At 40.7% G+C, this 19,795-nt stretch overlaps 1 protein-coding gene across 6 annotated transcripts in view; it reads right to left on the bottom strand.

Moving 5' to 3' along the window:
- DYM (dymeclin) overlaps positions 1–19,795 on the bottom strand; it is a 375,287-nt gene that overhangs the window by 45,763 nt on the left and 309,729 nt on the right. For all 6 annotated transcript variants that reach the window (XM_037902496.2, XM_037902497.2, XM_043547069.1 and 3 more), the window contains 2 exons: positions 11,110–11,292; positions 17–130 (listed from right to left, as the gene is read on the bottom strand). In XM_037902496.2, the coding sequence (XP_037758424.1) occupies positions 17–130; positions 11,110–11,292 (297 nt within the window). The remainder of the gene's footprint in view (positions 1–16; positions 131–11,109; positions 11,293–19,795) is intronic.

Consider the following 19,795-nt stretch of genomic DNA (forward strand, 5'->3'; position numbering starts at 1 on the left):
CTTTGCCACCACTTACTCTTAGTCTGTCTTTGGGCAATGCAACAGCTCCTTGTTTGATAATTTCCAGAACTCTCTCCACTGACAGCTGGGCTCCAGCTTGCTCTAACCGTGAGCTGAAAAAACTGATCACCTGAAATAGAAAGTGATAACATATAAACAAGTGCAAGAAAGAGATAATTTTACCAGTTTACGAATGAAGCAATCATTTTCTCTCCCTCTCTTGATCAGAATATCTTTAAACTGTTCTTTTCAAAGCACTCGTAATTACTTATGCCACAATCAAGAGATTTGTTGATTTATGACAAGTTAATAAAAATTATCAGCATTCTTCAACGGTCAGTGTTGGTGGATGATTAATTTAATACAGTTTATTTAGCAATGCAATTCAGTTAATAGATTTACAATTTTTAGTGCCAGCATCAACACATCTGTTGACATTCTGTTCATATATATTATGTTGCTAATGTGCACACGTAGAAAGTTTCCTAAACAACAGAAATCTGTGCAATACCTGATTTATTTCTTCCACTGTTATATATACAAGAAAACTTCTGGGTAAAATGTGACTGAAACAGGCTTATAACGAGTCAGTTTCTATTGAAACAAATTCATGGACTACCTAAGGCTTCACAGTGGATGTCACATTGCGAAAACAATTTTAAAACTAGACTGGAGAAAGGATTAGCAAAAGCACTGTTGGGAACAATCTTGCTTTGGCAGTCTAACCTCTAGCATAATACAGACCATAAAATGTTATCCAATGATTCCTGCCTCAGGACCAATAACTTGTGGTTGAAGCAAAGCATCAATTTTAGAAAATGGGATAGATTAATGTTTCCATCACAGTTGGACCCAAGTATTCAGAGATGCCAACTCTCACATTCAAAGTAGTATCTTGGTGCTAGCTTGAGATTTTGCTGCTCTTGGAAAATTGGGAAATGAGCACTCTTCCCAGACCCATACACTGAAAACAATCACTGAACAAACTACTGCCCTGGCTCTCTGCCTCTCCAGCTATAAGCTGGCTGAGCCCCAAGGAGTGTGTGATTATTGGGGTTAAAGAAAAATAGAATAAACCCATCAACGTAACTAAACCAGAGGCAGAGTGAGCAGAGAAACGAGGCACCCAGGGAGCACAGGGTTTGGGACTCAGTGTTAATAAAGTTGGACTGTGGAGGGAAGAGATCCAAAACCCACACGAATCACAGACCATAGACAGGTGGCTGGCAGTATCGCCAATCCCAAGTGTCCAAATATCATGAGTCAGGTCCCCCCAAATCAGGAAATTTTTTTTAGTTTCATGTGTGCACCTCTACATTTTGAGCCTTTAGGGTCCAACTTTTCAAGCTTTTCTCCACAACCACGATGGCCAGAAATATACTTTTGTTTTCAAAAATGGAAACTGAGATTTGCATGTAATCACATGACTCCCAAGGACTGGGGATTTAAAAAAATCATGAAATGTGGTGCTAAAACTGCGAGAGTTGGCAACACTAGAGTGGAACTTCAGAGGTACCCAAATCACAGTGATTAAAACTAAGCATACATCCAGGTTCCCCACATGTCTACCCTGTTTGTCCCTTCCTATTGCTGCTCCCCCGAAGTTCTGAACTCCTCATGCATCCCACTGGCCAGGCATCCCACTGGCCATATTTTATTCTCCCTTCTCTGGTCCAGCTTGCCCTGTCAGACAGGGGTTCAGCCCCATCATTCAACTTCAGGTTCCAGTAGAAGCAGGTGGTCCGGCCCCAGTTCCTGATTTGGAACAACATTGAACAATAATTCAGTAATCCTACATTTCTCTAGCTCCTTTCATCCCCAAAGAACCTAAAGCACTTGACATTAGTTCATCTGGAAGATGGTGGCAACCATGAAGCACAGTACAGTGTACAAGAGGGAACAGAGGAGAAATTCTGACCAAGGACACAAGATCCTGCCTGCAGTTCTACGAAAAAGGGGGATAATTCAGAACCCAATTCCCAGAGCACAACTGCATGTACTTACTGGCCCTACAGAAATACCACAAGTCTGCATGCACAAGTGAGTAGCTGGATGTCTAATTGACTATCTCCATATGCAAATACCCAAATCAGTGTACATATTCCATATGCAAATACGTCTGTGTACATGTTCCTGTAATGTGGGGATGCAGTCTAGATGGGTGAAACTGTGTGCGTCGTTTTAGAAAAGCAGTAATTCCACATTATGCATCTGAAGCTTTACAACTCTAGCACACTGAAGTAACCTTTGTTAATCATCTCCAAGTTTTTTAAAAAAAGCGTACTGTATTATAAAATCTCAGCGGAGCTGCCTTTGTTCTATTGAGTGAGACACACAGCTGGAGCCAGGAACCATTAACCTAATTATGCCTCACAACTGGGCTGCTGTTAGTAAAACAAAGACAGCTGATGGTTTGATTACTTTGGGATTCAAATTAGGCACTCCTTTACCCTGAGCCTGCAAACTCTGCCTCCTTTTAGAACAGGTAGATTTGCCAGGCTGCAGAGCAATCTTCTCTGGAAATTGCGAAGTACAAAACAAATTAAATACAAAAATATTACATTACAATCACTGCAGGGATCCTTTTCACAAGAGAATTTAAGCAATGGTTTAAAGGGAAATAATACAGTTAAAAAAGTGGTTTGAATATGTTATTATAAAGTTACAAAATCTTTTAACTTTTAGTCAGTCCCATCAAACCAACAGACATATCTTTTACACCACACATAAATATCTTGTCCTTAAGCAATGTGTTATGCAAAGGACATAAAATTATTATGTTTGAAATGTTCTGTCAAGCAAATAATGCTAACAGCTCACTGGCTAAGATGGGAGTTTAATTAAATAATGGGAAATACCCAAAAATACTGGGAGCATGTGAACACTTGATAAAGTGGATCAATATATATATATATATATATATTTATATATTTAATCTTGATATGTCTGGCCTAAATACAATAAAATGTTTTAATATGTGTATTTGTGGCTTCACTGAACAAAAAAGTTACCTCATGCATCTAACCAAGCTATACAAGATCGCTCCACTCAAAATGATTGCTGTTGAAGAAATTGTGGGCAATCCTGGTACTGTGTGCACCATTTTGTGTAAAACAATGAGGAAAAGATACCAATATATGTGTAAGTAATCTTGTATTTCATATAGAGGTAAGTGGGAGGAAGAGCTGCTGCTTTGGTCAATTTTTACTTTTATCTCCAATATTGTGTTTTCAATGTATGTCAAGGAACACAGAGCTTTGGATGGGTATTCTTTGGTGTGGCGTTTAAGACTGAAATCTAAATAAACAGAAATATTAAGATAAAAATATACAATTGTTTAAGTGTTAGGACCTTATAGTTATCGATTAGATGGCATAGTTGAGTAATTCCATTTTTAACCCAAATATTAAAACCTCCCAAGTGAACCACTGGGCTTACAAAAAAAGAGATGCACTATATATGGCATAGTATACAAAGTATTTCAAGCCACATAGCTCAAGTCTGACTTTGATGGCAGCTTCTCAGAGAAATGAATAGGTATATCATGTGTTGAGGTGAATGGTTAAAAAAACAACAACAGTGGTATGGTATTGTTCAATATTCAACCAGTATGGGCGAAGAAAACCATGGTACCTACAAAACAGCTAGGAGAGAAGAACACCACCTTTCTTCCTCCAAGCCACTTCTCTGCTGTAACACAAGGTAACTGATTTTATACAGTTTATTAATCCAAACAAACTTGGAGATGTATTATGGTAAGATGTTGTGGGTGGTAGTTTAGACTGGTTTTTTGTTTGTTTTAAGAAAAAGAAGGAAAAATCAGATACAAATAATTCATTACAGACAGAAAATCATTTTTAGAATTAGGAGTTATTCAATAAAAGCTAAGTACAGTAAAAGCCGTTTTATCCGGCACTTCACCAATCGGAAAGCTCTATAAATCAGCATTTCTGATCTTCATTGAAATTCCGGTTTATAGTCTGGTTGGCGTGGGGCCGGCAGAGGGTTGGGGCGCAGGAGGCGGTGTGGAGCGTGGGCTCTGGGAGGCAGTGTGGGTGCGGGAGGGGGCTCGGGGCAGTGCGTTGGGGCACAGGAGGGGGTGTGGGGTCCTGGATCCGGGGGTTGCTCACCTTGGGCAGCTCCCCATAAGCGGCAACCTGTCCCAGCTGCTCCTAGGCCAAGGCGCGGCAGGAAGCTCTGCACACTGCCCCCATCACGCCCCGAGCACTAGCTCCACAACTCCCATTGGCTGGGAACCATGGCCAACGGGAGCTGCAGGGGCAGCGCCTGTGGGCGGAGGCAGTGTGCAGAGCCACCTGCCGTGCCTGCGCCCAGGAGCAGCTGGGACAGGTCGCCGCTGGTGGGGAGCTGCCCGAGGTGAGTGCACGCCCAGATCTGGCACCCCGCATCACTTCCCACATCCTGTGTCCCCTTACGCACCCAAACTCCCTCTCTCTTAGTTAACCGGCATTTTTCACTTACCGGCACCCCCCCGCATTCCCTGAATATGCTGGATAAAACAGCTTTTACTGTATTTTCCAGTGGTCAAGATGCTTAACTAGATCCCACTCCTAAATAACTATATTTAAATAAATCCTGATAATTAACTGAAACCTCAACTCAACCTCTTGCTTACTTAAAAGAAGGCTTGTGAAATTGAAAGTGCTTCAGTTTTATCATAGTTATTTTAAAACCTGAGGGTAAACACACATTTTTTCTACCTTTTGCAAGGAGGGTTTGAGGCCAAAAGAAGAATAGCTTCCATGTATTGAGGACTTTTATATTCCATAGTGTCCATTTTGATATCTTGGAAGTGATTGTTCTCTCTAATCATTTGAGCAACTGGTCTGATGGAAACAGTAAGTAACTTCAAAGATGACAATGGGCAACCCAGGCTAGTCCCTCTGAATTATTTAAAGCCATACAAATTTAAATATACAAGAATCCTGTCTACAGAAGGAAGATGACCCATGGTAAAAAGTTGTTCCTCCACCCTGGCCCAACCTTTAAAAGGGATTGAATAATCTTTGGTGACCAGTGTAGTCAGGGCCAAACGGCTTCCCTCCCCTATTACAGAAAACACTTCTCTGTAATGGGTATTCAAAGCAGTCTGGCCTGGTTGACAATAGTGCCTAAAGAATTTTTGTCCCACTTAGTCAATTTCCCAGTAGAGCTGCACCTTTAGTTCCTCTTTTCATATCACACAACTAGATTGCAAGTATAATTTATGATAAAGGTGTTTTGGTGTTTTTTAAGAAATGGCAGAGAATCCAAAATGTCTATAATTTTGCCTGTCTGCTGAAGTCATTTGACATTTTGAAATAAAGAAATATTTATAAAATGCGTATTAAAAACCAAAGCTTCTAAAAACATATCCACTCATCTGCATTTCCTCAGCTTGGATTCTATTTCAGGTTAAGCTGAAGTGCTGCACAGCTTGTGAGCCTTTGCAGTGCAGCCTTGCTGTCTGCCTAACTAGCAATCTCACAACTCAACTTTCTTTCAGAGATAAAAACAACAGCAGGATTCATTGCTGCCGTCTCAGCCCACAATTTTCAAGGTTAACTCTGTGAAAGAGGAAAATAGCCTGCAATAAATACAAAAATCTTGACTTTTTTAAAAAGGTGAAAACAGAAAGGCACTTGTATATTCCGAGGTTTGATATTTTAGATTTGCAGCATGGGTCATCTCACACTGAGTAACATGCCAAACCCTCAAGCAAATCAAAAGAAGAAGGGGACAAAACAAACCTCTCATGAGAACAGACAGTAAGGATCAGCACCTCACCTACGCAGATCCCTTAGCAAGACATAGATCAATACATACAAGTAACACATGGCTAGAGTATGGTGACTGCTGTTGGCCCCTGCTGGCCTGCAGCACAGGTGAAACAGACCCTCTGACTATCTCTTTAGCCCTAACAAAAGTGGCCTCAGGCATCAGCAATGAGAACTGTGCAAAAGGTTCAACATCAAACCCAAAGTAACAGTAAACACACCTGGCGGGACCTTAAAGCTCAGAGTAGGTTCACTAAATAATCTGAGAACCTTCCGTGGGACTCTGGGACCATTTTCAAGTGACCCTTTCACGGAAAATTATTAAATATTGTACGAATGCTACAGTACTGGGTAAGTTTTACAAATCAAAACCAGGCAAATTATCATGAAAAATCTTTCATTGGGAATATTTCAACAGACTCTTGTAATCAGCAAGGCTGCAATTTTTCCAGCATACATTTTCAGAAAGTGGAAATGTAGTAAAAAAAAAACCTAACTGAACAAAAGAAACCCCACAAGCCATTAACAGTGTTTGGTACCAAAAATAACCTCTGCATTCCATTTTTAATGCAAAAGAGTGCTCATGCGCAGTGTAAGTTCTGTAATAACAGGCCCAAAAATAAAAGCTGCCATATTAGAGCCAAGCCAAATCTCCTAATTTAGAAGTCTCTAACTGGGGAGGGAGATGGGAGCCACGAGATACACCGGGGAATTAAAGTTCTCACTAGGAAACACTGGGCTGATCATTTGCATCATCACACTGATGCTGCTGAGCTCCTGCTCTCTATCAGCCTACCTATCAAACAAGGATTTTAGCAGCTCCTAATGAAGTTTGTTCAACTACTTATCACATCCATCCAACTCTCACAGCAGTCGTGAAAGTAATGAAGTCAATGACTCTCCATGACATTCCTGCCACAGGTCCAGCCCTAGCAATTACCTGTTAGGAGCCTCTACCAAACTCCAGGGACATATGAGGCTGTTTACCAAATTAGGGATCATTTGTGGAATAAAGACAGATACACAGTCTGCAATGCGGGGTTTCAGTAATAAGTCGGAATAGAAATCATACCATTCCTCTGTGCTAGATGAGCCAGAGCAAGAATATCCCATTTAGCTCAACAAGATACACAATATCCCAGGAAGATGACTTTCTAAATTTAAAAGTAAATTAATAGGAAATGGAAGGTATTTTGATTTCAGTCTATTGTTTACAGTATGCCCATATGTTCCCAGTCATAAGTGTGCCCATATGTTCCCAGTCATACTGTGATGGTGATTACTAGTTTGTTTATAAAAGATACAGAGAAGGGAAATATAATTAATGTCAAGTTTACATTGGAAAGTGCTTTTTACTCTGGTTACCCTTAAACACCTGCCATAAATATAGAGGTTACATCGGTATCTGCAACATTAACTCTAGGGAATAACTTGAATACTTCAAATACTGAGGCAAAGTTATTAGTTATCTAAGGCAGCTGAGCAAGTTTTTAACAGTGACCACTGTATGAAAAACTCTACAGATTTTTCACACTGGATAAACCATCAGCTACCTTCTGCACTGAACGCTTTCATGCTGCTTACAGTTTAAGTGGGAAAAGTCCTATGTCTGGTGTAAAGGGAGAATGATTCCACTCTGTAAGCAGGATTTTGCTGATGACTCCTGATCCTGCCAGTTGTGCGAGGAGTAGCGCTACTGCACGAATGAGGTCTGCATAAGTGATGAGTGCAGCACCCCTGCTAGCAGGAGTCCCCAGTGGCACCTGGTGTGGAGAGCTACACACGTTTGCCATGTGGTAGGGGTCAGATAGGGGTGATGATGGGTGGAGTCGGCATGTGGCATCACAGTCTCTGCAGAGTCAGACAAGTGATTTAGAAGGCATGAGGAAGATGCCCTCCCACTGCCAAATATCCCTACAGCTGGAAGCTTAGGGGCCATCATGTAGCCAGGGACTGGGCAGCTGCACCCGAAACACACAGACTCTGAACACAGGCAGCCCTGCTGGAGAAGAGGCATGTCTGAAGGCTGGCCAGCCTTGGTGTCCCTACCACTGCCGGTCAGAGAGAGACTCCAGATGGAATCCCCCTTTGCAGTGTTGTGAAGCCATTAGATCATCCTTGGCACCAACTTTCCATGGGGGGGGGGGGGAAGGGGGCTGTTTCCTGCTGCATGGGCGAATCCCTGCACAAAGATGGGCTTTAGATTGTGTGCCACTCCATAGGGTGGTCAGCATCCTCCCACAGGACTCCATGCACTCTGCAGCACCCTGAGAACCATATAATGGCAGGATCAAGTCCACAGAGCAGAGAAGGGAAATGTAGTGGCAAGAGCACAGTTCTGGGAGTCACGGACACTTGGGCTCTATTCATATGCTTACGCCTTCTTTGGTCTTAACCTCATTGCCTCAGTGTTTCCATCTGTAAAGTGGGGGTAATACTCCTTACTACTCTCTTGAGAGTGTTGGGAGGACTTGTCCATATGGTTTCGCAACTACAGTCTAAAAAAGACTGATTCTTTTCTCCAGGGAAGGGCAACTGTGCAGGCACTACTTCTGGACTGGGGGTGAGGAGAGGAGTCTATTGAGTCCAATCATTTATTCAGATGGGAAAGCTGACAGCTCTCACCATCTGCTAGCTGGTGACAGGTACATTTTAAAAATAAAATTTCTGACATCTTTGCTTTCCTAACAAAGAAGTTATTTAAAACTTCAAGACACTCCCTTGGAAGGCTTTAAATAGTTAGAAGGCTTCAGAACCTGCCTGGCATTATCCTATATCCTAACATTAAAGGGTTTTGTTTAAATGGTTACATTAGTAAATCCACATTTAACTGTTACATGGGAAAGAACGCCTCTGTCTTCCACAGAAGGCGTAGCCTAGTGGGCATGGGTTTGTCAGGCAGCAATGCCAGGGCTCTATTCCTGGCTCTGCCTCTGACTCGCATGGTCACAGACAAGTCAAACCTCTTGATAAAATAAGTACAGAGGCTACCCACCTCACTGGAGAACTGTGAAGGTTAGTTAGTTATTCAGTTAGTGTTTGTCTAGATGTTCCCATTCCCACAACCTGCAAATGAAGTACTATAGGTCACCTCTCCTAGCCAATCCGGCATCATTACATCCTCTGAACACTTTAGCTGCGAAAGACCCTGGGGCATTTTGAGGTCTGAACTCTACCCCTCAAAAATCTTTGGCAAAATGAGAACAGTGGGTGGAGGAGAAAGAACAGCAATTGAGCCACTTCAGAGAAGGATGAAAATGGCTTTGCTTATGGATCTTTAGAAGTGTGTCAAACTCCTGTGGTATTTTAAAGTAAAAGCAACCCAATACATGACTCACAAACAGGCTTTTAGTAACATCACATGAAAAATTAGGTACCCACTGCAACAAGAAATTCCACATGCTGTAGAGCTTAGAGCTCCAGCAGCTTGAATCCATTGCTCTTAGTAGGACAAAATTACAGTAAATTCCTGATAATTAGGAGTCTGATCTTGGAAACCATGCTGTGCATGTAGAATGCCTATTGAAGTCAAAGGGAGCTCCTGGAATTACTATGGGTATTCAAATGCTGTATTTGTAATGTCTCATATAACAAGAGCTACTTTAACAATTTTAGTGCATCTCTTCTCATTAGTGACCTCAAATGTCAAAGGAGCAACTAATAAGGACTACATGGCATGGATATCAGCATTGCACAATTAAGAGAGAAGTGGGAGAAGGAAAATATTTTGGTACACAGCAATCTGTAATTATAAAGCAGGTTAATTAAAACTGAAGGGAAAAATGAAAACAAGTTTTGTTTTATACTCTAACACTCATGGTTTTCATTTCATTTACTTTTCCACAGAAAGATAACAATTATGCTCAGGTTTAGATACGGTGCAGTTGAGGAAAAAAAGCACTTAACCGTAGCTAAAGCTTCAGCGGGTCATGTGTGTTCCCCACTGTATGCAGAGATACAATGACACAAAAGTGGAATGCTGCAGGTCCAGGGAAAAGATTGGATAGGGAAGGCAGCACACCAGCTGCTCCCTATACCACTGGCTCTGGCCTCATTTTTATGAATGCCAAGTGCTCCTGCAGAATATAAATATATTGTTTGTTTGTTTTTTAAATCAACCAGTCCTCTGTCCTCCCTTGCTATGATCAGGGCCAGAATGAATCTGTACCATTTGGCTAATCTATACCTACTCATTTGGTTACCCAAACTGAAAGAGGGCGATGGATTTGAAATGTGGTGAATTACCATCTACATTTCTAAATAAGGCTGCTAATGCTAATTTGGCTCTTCTAGTAAAGAAGAAAACAAACCATTGGCGAGATTAAATTAAAATATCAGTATATCACTCAACGAGTGTAACTAGCCAACAGTATGCCTGAACTATGGCCAGAAGAGATGGTAAAAAACTATTTGCATTTAATTACTGTATAAATATCAACTAATGGAGGCCAAAATACTGATCTACTGAACCTTAACATTTGTTATTTTCTAGTAAGTATTATCATCCAGGTCCTAAATATATGAATATTAAAGGCACCACTAAATTTCATATTAGAAAACACTTAACTACCAACCCCTTTTCCTACCAAATCCCCCATCACAGCAGCCTGCTATGTATGGAGCCACATACGAGGGTCTAACATGGCTCCCTACAGAGAAAGTGAAATTCATCCTTTCTAATAATCAGCACAGGTCCACTTGAGAGTGGCAGTAGGGGCTCTTTCACCCTACAAGGCAATTAGGGCTAAGACTTCCATTTTATGCTTTTCCTAAACTCCTACTCACCAGACTCTTCTGTAGGTCAAAGCAGCACAAGTTCAGATAGGACATGCTGCCTGCCTACAGTTAGCTGAAGGAGAAACTCTCCTACACAATTTTTTCCTTCGCTTCCATCACTGGAGTATTGACAGATATAAAGAGTAGCTGTCACTAGCCTCCCTTAGAAAACTGAAAGGCAACTACTTGGAGGGGGTTCCTTCCAGAAGAGGATTTCTTGCAGCTTGGGGAAATCCTCATTAGTGGGCTCCCCAGATCTCATGGCACAAGTCATGGTGTCTGCCAAGTAAGGATGGAATCCAGTACAGTTCATGGTGGAGTCCCTGAGACAGAAGGAAGGGAGAGGAGTTGAGAACAACCCAAGTTCCACCCCTCTCTTAGCTTCAATCATGATTTGGAAGCTCAATATTTTTAATAGAGTCTAAAAATATCTAGCAAAAGAAAGGGATATATAAATGTGAAAAAAATCACCACTTCTCTCAAAAGCATATTCAGCTAACAATGTGTTTAAGAGACTTGTTTTACTGCTTGCAACTGATTAATAAATATTACTTACCAGGTCTATATTTTGCATTATGTCCTGGAAGGAAGGGTGAGTTCGAAACTGTTCAAACAGATCCCGCTTGTAAAGCAGTGCATACACCAAATTGGGGTTGTGATGGAGAGAATTTGTCAAGCAGGAATTGATAATCTCTAACATCATTCTGATCACTTCTTCAATCACATTCAGGTCTTGTGCCTTTAAGAAACAAACAAAAGGTTAGCATGCCCCTTTCCACTATATATTAGGCAGAAATGATAGTACTCAGGTATTATTACTAATGTAGCTGTTAGCTGGCTGATGTCTCATCAGTATGAACAAGTCTTGCATTCTTGCTTGTCTGGTAACATAGCTATGCTTTCTCCTTTAACATCCAAACTTTTACCTTAAAGGTCAATGGACTCTAGCATCCACTTTGCAGAATGCTCCCGCCCCAAAGAATTTTAGCCACAGTAACTGCAGTGAGTTAAATTCACTGAAGTTATGTGATTTTAGTCAATTTCAACTCACAGCAGGTGCTGAAGGTAAATGCAGGTCAGTACTGGTGCACTGCATTTTATTTTCTGTTCAGCACTCATTGTGGAAAACAAAAAGGAGAAAGACAGAGAGCCAGAAAAAGTCAGCAGGAAGGAAAACAAAAGATGGCAGGGAAAAAGAGAAAGAAACAAAAAGTAGGAAGACAATCTGGACCAAAACACATTCCTCCTCCAAACTTTTCTATTGCACATTATTTTGGCACTCTACGCTACTGAAGTTGGATCACTGATGGTCTGTGAAAAAGTTGCCTACTGGTAGTGCACTAGGCCACCATACTTTAGATCAATTGCATTTGACAACAATCCAGACAATGACCACCCATAATCCAACCTTCCATTCTGAACAAGATCACAGAGAAGCTAGCAAAATTCCATCTCCAACACCACCTGACAACATCCTACACTCCTCTCACTGGGCCTTCACACCAGGATATGGCATACAGACAGTCTTTGCTTTGGAGAATAGTCCTCTCTTGGTTGTGGACAATGGGCAAACCTCCCAACTCATATTGTTCAACTTCTCAGCAGCATTTGACACTGTTGATAAAGATACTTTAGAGACCTGGTACGGGAGAGCAAAAGCATCCCAAGATGGCTTCATTGTAAGGAGAGTGATCACTTTAGATAAGCTATTACCAGCAGGAGAGTGGGGTGGGGGGAGAGAAAACCTTTTGTAGTGGTAAACACCCATTTTTTCATGCTTTGTGTGTATAAAAAGATCTTCTATACTTTCCACAGTATGCATCCGATGAAGTGAGCTATAGCTCACGAAAGCTTATGCTCAAATAAATTGGTTAGTCTCTAAGGTGCCACAAGTACTCCTTTTCTTTTTAAGATGGCTTCAGTCTTTCCTATTAGCCTGAACACTTGATTGAGAATATTAGCTCACGAGCCTAGCATTGGTTTTGCCTTCTACATTTCAGAAAAACCCATTAACTACCCAATAGCACTTCCTATGTCATAATGGAACTCTGCTGAACTATGTGTGGGGAGTGAAAATCATTCCAGTGCATTTTACTGGACTTTAAATCTGCAAATAGTGAAGTTTCTTTCCAGTATAAAGCAATACCACTTTTTAAAATCCCTTCAGATAGCAGCGATTATCACATATCAGTTAACACTGCCTCCTTTGCCAAGGCAGAGGAGGAGAAGAAAAGTTGCCACTATTCCACCTGGGGGAAGACAAGGGGACAAAAGGAATTCAGGACTTCCATTTTGCTGCAGCTACTTCCTATCCACAGTGGAGAGAAGTTAGTCTCCCTGCAGCTTCTCTGTATTAGAAGTGAAGATATGTCTACCTCTTTTCCCCCACCTTCATCTCCTCCACAGCTTCAAGTTCCCTGTGCAACAATGTCCCTGCCCCCACTTTATTCTTCAGTGAAGTAAGCAATGTAGATCAGATAGACTCCAGTCTTTCATGTCCGTTTGTCTCCCATGTATACAAAGCAGGTCTAAATTATAAAGTCCTTATGAAATGCTTGTTGGAATAACATTGTACTGTGCACATGTTCTAATTCATTTTTAATCCTCAGCATGCCAGCTGTTTTGACTTTTTTATCCTAATGCAAGAGGTTTCTTTTGAAGGGGGGTTATGGTCCTCGTTCCAGTCCTGAGGATATCCCATTTTTTTACTGCTTTGGTGTCACCCATCTTGAAGGTCCTTTGTACGGTGGCCAATAGAATCCTGGCAGAAACTCACTGCAGAGATGATCACTGTGGCTATTTAATCAGCCAAAGGGATCATAGTGTTTTGTGATAGAAAGCAGTCTCGGCGTTTAGGACAAGATGTGCTCTCTCTGTAATAGTCCCAATACCTGGCTTTGAGTAACTAAGTGCATTTTAGTGAAAACATGGAATAATTACTTCAACTGAGTTATAGTGAAAAATTCAGACCTGGCTAAGCAAGGTGCATCTCCCGTGACATCAGCTGAGTTGTGCCTGCTTAATTAGGTTTGAATTTGTCTCAATGTTTTTTGAATTATGGGAGGATAAATCGAATACTACGGTAGGATTTTCAAAAGCTCTCTTTGCTTATTTAACTCTACTCCCACTGAAGTGGGGAGAAGAGGAAGGAAAATCCAGCAATTAGGACACTAACTTGGGAGACACGAGTTCAATTCCCTGTCCCACCACAGACCCCCTGTTTGACCCTGGACAAGTTACTTAACCTCTCTGTGCCCAAGTTCCCATCTGCAAAATGGGGATAACAGCACTTCCTTACCCCATGGTGGTGTGAGAATAAATACATTAAAGACCTTGACGCACTCTAATACTACAGTAATAGAGGCCACATAAATTCCTAAAGCAAACAGTTTAAAGCTGATAGTAAGACTCCAATTGTCTAAGACTTTAAGAAGGTTAAAATCACTAAATGGCTATTGCATGGTAACATTAAATCACTACCAATCTGGACTGAATTCGTTAGCAAAGAGGGGAAAAGCCTTGTATCCCATTACTAAACTGATGAACTATCAAGTATTCCAAAGCAGTCATTAAAAAGTCTTCTGGGGTAAGGATTTGGTTTGCTAAGCTTTGAGTTACTAGCAAATTTTATGACAGAGTTGTAACCCTCATGCCCTCTCCAAAACACCTGCACCCTTGGTTTCACGATGGACAGAAAGCAGATCTTACTATAGCAGATATATCCTGCTGCCTGAAACTGGATGTAGACACATACCCAATTCCCACAAGTAAATTTTTTTAACCAAAAATGCTCACCTAAAACATGGGAAGTAAAGCTAATTTAAACAGAAAAATATTAGTATCTAACCGGCATGATGTTTACTGAAAAACAAACCTGTTCACTGCTAAGCACACAGTCTGCATCAAACAGCTAAAAGAACATGAAGTAACTCCTCAGTAATAAGGTCTCAGGTTACTTTAGCATTTAGTAGGTGGAATTTCCTTTCCCTCACATTTTAATTCCAAGTATAATTAACAAATAGGGGGAACAGTGTTAGATGTCATATTTCAGATTTCTACCTGTAACTTTCTACATATATATTATGTAGAATGAGCTATATAAATGAATGTTAAAGAAAAGAATGGTTGATAATCCTATTATTCCACACATAGCATTTGCAAATTTGCTGCTATAATTTCTGATTAAAGCATTCTGAATACCTTTAAACCTTAAATTTCTACAAACAGGAAAAAAAAAAACCAAGTTGAAAGCCAAGGACAGCATTTGGATTGGAGAATGCAGACATGCTGTCAGAGCTGATAAAATATTGCACTTTTGTTGCTTTGCATCACTAGTATCAAGCTAAGGCACCTCTGCATCTAGATGTGGCGTCAGGAAAGATATAAACGAGGTTATAAAAACATTTCATAGTTAAAGAAAAAAGTTTTTATCACCCTGTGTAATAACTTTCAGACCAGTTTCAACACAAGGGAAACACGGAACGTGTGTGTCTGAGATGATGGCTAGAAACAGCAAAATTTTAGGAGCTCTTTTCTTGAGTAGATTAGATGTTATCCATAAGAAAAAGAAAACAATTACGCTGATATTTTTGTGCCAACCAGTCTAGCTGTTATGTGGCAATGGTGAATCCAAACAAGACACTAGTTTGAACTAGTGAAGTTTCTACAGTGCCTAAAGGGCAGAGTGCAAATTCTGCATGTTCTTCGTAATTCCGTTTATCACCACATTTGCTGACTGTTAATTACTCATTAAGATTCCAGTATCAAAAACATCCCAGATGCATAGGGCTCAACTAGATCAGGACCCTTATTTGTGCTCGGTGATATCTTGGATTTATGGAAGGCTTTTCACACAAAAAGATCAGAAAAGAGATTTGACTATTTTTAAATCTATGCATATAGAAATCACTCAATCTACCAGTAAAATGGGATTTGAAACTCTAAGAGCATCACTTTGCAACTGCTTGTGACAGGAAATTGGGCACTGAAAGCAGGGCAAAGTAGGAACAACAGTTGCCATTAGCATTTGCCCACAGAGCGGTAACCTTACGTACCACAGGTTTTCCCTTCTACTCAGGATAGGAAATAACTTTGGTAACTTTGTTGGCAAATATTTACTTTTTAAATAGACCCCTGGCCTGGGGCACAATTCAGCTGGTGCTGTGCAAAGGTGGCTGACAGATCAACTTTGGAGTCCCTTGATCCTGGTGCTGCTCTGTGCAGCCTGCTCCTTTTGTGTAGAGAGAGAGAAAGGAACAGGCAAACGAGATTCAGAAAGAGAAGAGAATGAAAACAGAGACAACTGACAGACACAGAAATGGGCGGATAACAAAATATATGAGCAAGCTAGATAATCACTGAGGAAAAAGATACAAATGAGGGTGTAAAGACTAGGAAACTGGTGGACAAACCTAGATGGTCTAGTCTCCATCCATTCTAAATCACTGATTTCCTTATTTCTTAATATAATCCATTTCATGAATAGCAGGACAACACTCCAGGCATTGCGTTTCAGATGATTCAATGCAATCCTTGAGTGTTTAAAGCCATTTGGCCCATAAGTCTTGTTCCTTAAAACACCAGCTGCAGTATAATTGTTCAAAAGTGTACTGCTTAAAATGACATTAATACCTGCCTAAACATTCAAAACTGGTTATCCAAAGCTAGGCTCCTTAAATCCACGTTTACACATCTAAACAAAAGTAGACTGATTTTCAGTAAGTGGAAGATACAGATGCTCAATGCATTTGGAAATCTGCTCACATTTAGTTAAGTGCCTAACTTTTGGCTTCTAAATTTTAATATTCTGGCCATAATATTTATTGATCGATCTTCTTTTTAATTTTATGTTAAACACTTAAAAAAAAAACCTTAACAAGTTCTATGGTGAGTGAGAGTGAACTCCCAACCTCTAAAGTTTTTGTTCCAAAGTCAATTTCCGAGGAAAAAGATGTCTCCTTTGCCAATCTAGACCTACCTTGTAGGTTTTTTATTCTTGCTTTTTCCCCCACTTCAAACTACTATTAAAAATCTATCAAACAGGAACTGAGATAAACTACTGGTACTTTGTTTCTTGGTTCCTTTCCTATGATGCTAATTTAACTTTAGATGGAAAATTTTAGTCACATAAGATCAGATTTTGGTCATTTATGAGAGTTCATTCCCTGATCCAAAGATACACTAATTGATTAATCCGTCTCACAGGCTGAAATAAAGCTTGTGCTAAGCTCCAGAATGTGTGAGAGGGGTGTTCTTTTAAAGAATACTAGATTTCTAGACAAAACCATTCTCAGTTCATTTTCAGCCTATACCAATTTGCCAACTACATTTTTACTTCAGTTAGCCTTCAGCAGCCACTCAGGGCTTGTCTTCACTGCTGAGCTAATTTGGGCTCTTACTCAGGTGTTGCCCTTAACCCAGTTCCCATCCACACAAAAAACCCTCTTGCTCAAATGTGGTGGTGCTTCCAGCCCAGAGTAGCTAGCTTGTCCTGAGGTACAGGCTAAAGAGAAGGTTACTCATCCTGTGTAGTAACTGAGGTTCCTCAAGATGTGTGTCCCTATGGTTGCTCCACACTTTAGAGGTATCTGTGACCCTGAGCCTAGGATCAGAGATTTTTAGTAGCAGTGCCTGTTTGAGCCGCACATGTGCTTTCCCCATCTCATACCATATTCGGCGGCTATATAGAGCTGTGTGGCCAAACCGCCTTCAGTTTCTTCTCTACCGCAGACCTTGTGTCTAGAAACTCCGAAGTAGATGGGAGGAAGGTAAGTCGTGGAGCACCCATGGGGACACACCTCTCACAGAACCTCAGTTACTGCACAGGGTGAGTAATGAATAATAAATAATAATACTACTTCTTCTAGTAGCATCCCGATGGGTGTTGCACTTTAGGTGACTGTAGAACAGTGCTTCTTGTTGGAAAGATGTGGATTTGGAGTTGGATTCGTTACAAAGATAAAACAGTCAGTCCCAGCATTGCATCAGATGCTGAGTGATTGTGTAATGTTACATGAATGTGTGAGTGGATCCCCAGGTCATAGCTCTACAAATGTCTGTGATCGGTATATTGTTCAAGAAAGCTATAGACATGGAAAGTGATTGTGTGGAGTGTGTTCAAGTTCTTGGTGGGGGTTGCAAGTCATGTTGATGATAACAAAGGCTAATGTATTTGGAAATTGATTTAGAAAGTCTTTATTTAGATATGGCTGATCCCTTAGATCGCTCCGCAATTGAAAGGAATAGCCTTGGTAATTTCCTGAAGGGTCTGGTCCTTTCGAGATAGATGGCTCATACCTTTCTAACATCTAGTGTGTGGAACTTTGCTTCCCTTTTATTCGCATGCGGTTTGGCGAAGAACAATGGAAGATGGATCGGCTGATTCAGGTGGAAGGATGAAGGTATTTTAGGTAGGAACTTTGAATGTAGTCTGAAAGTGACTATCACTGAAGAAAACTGTAAAGGGGGTTATGCCATGAGAGCCCCTATTTCCCTCACTCTTCAAGGGGATATGATGCCCACAAGAAAGGCAGTCTTCATAGAAAGATGTATGAATGAGCAGGTCACCCTGGGTTCAAATGGGATCCAGAGAGGCATCTTAGAACTAGGTTAAGGTCCAAAGGTGGAGTAGGATCTCAAACTTCAGGGTAGAAGTTTCGAACGTCTCTGAGAAACCTTTTTGTTATAGCATGGGTGAATACTGAATGTCTGTTGATCTTGTGGTGGAAGGCCATAGTGGCCGCAAGATATACTCTCAGTGAACTTGAGGATAATCCTGATTTTTAAAATTCTAGTATATAGTCCAGCACCAGTGACAAAAGAGAGGATATAGCCATAATGTGTTTACTGTCACACCAGATCTGGAATCTCTGCCATTTGTTTTTCTGCTATTTAATAGTATCTCTTTTAAGTCTTCTGAACAGGTCATGTAAACATTTTGAAACCATCAAGGAACCAAGCTTTCAGGTGGAGAACTTCTAGATTAAATAGTGAATATGGATACAAAACTTGTATTCGTATCCAATACGCGATCCAATATAAAGTGGATATCCGCAGATTTTCAGGGCTCTAGTCATATACCCTAGTAGTTGTAAGCAGGTTCTGGCTGATATCTGCAGGCTGGTGTGAACTGTCGAGATCAAACTGACTGGTTGTTGTAGCACGTAGGTCTGGGGGAGGCACTGTGGAGCCTCCACCAATTTCTCAAAATTGATGTTTTGAAGTGGATAGTTGAGATTTAGATGCTTCTTATTTACAATGTCACCTGAAAGTGAGAACAGGCGCTTGCATGACACTGCTGTAGCCAGCGTTGCAAGGTGTTTACGGGCCAGATGTGCTAAACATTCCTATGCCCCTGCATGCTTTGACTCGGAGGCTCTTAAGTTTTACATTGTTTTGATTTTGAGTGCAGTGATGTATTGCACTTTCACAATAACGAGATTGCACTACAGTACATGTCTGAGGTGAATTGAAAACTACTATTTCTTTTATCTTTTTTACAGTGCAAATATTTGTAAAAAAAATATACAGTGAGCACTGTGCCCTCTGTATTCTGTGTTGTAATTGAAATCAATATATTTGAAAATGTAGAAAAATATCCACAAATATTTATAATAAATTTAAATTGGTATTTTATTCTTGTTAAACAGTGTGATTAAAACTGAGATTAATTGCAACTATTTTTTAAATCTACTTGATTTTTTTTGCATTAATCGCATGCATTAACTGCGATTAATGGACAGCCCTAAAATAGAGAGAACAAAATCAAAAAGGATATATTATAGGAGGTGCAGTTAGCAACTTCTATACTTAAGGTCGTCTGAAGCTTTCCAGCTTTCCATTATAAGACCCAGTTTTCAGTTGCTTATAACTTTGCCAAATATACCTGTTCAGGCTGAAATTTTCCATCTGCACTGAGCATGCTCCGTCCCTTCCCAGCTCCCATGTGCTGACCAGACTGTACATGTGCCATCCCAACAGAGTGAATAAATATGCTCCATCTTAAGGTCTGAAGATGACTTCCCCTGCAATTGCAGCTCTCGGGTGCAGTGGGTCACTCTGGTGCGAGGCACCAGAACCAAGACCAGGGACACACATTCTTCTGTGCTCTAAATTCTCCCCCCAGTCAATACCTAGCAGGTTTCCTCCATCATGATGCCCAACTTGAATGCAGAAGGAACAAGAGATTGGGAGGGAGGAAGACTGACATAGAGCCTCAGGGAGAGACTGGGAATAGCTGGGCC

This window comes from Chelonia mydas, chromosome 5 (assembly GCF_015237465.2).
Source record: "Chelonia mydas isolate rCheMyd1 chromosome 5, rCheMyd1.pri.v2, whole genome shotgun sequence".
Lineage (NCBI taxonomy): Eukaryota > Metazoa > Chordata > Testudines > Cheloniidae > Chelonia > Chelonia mydas.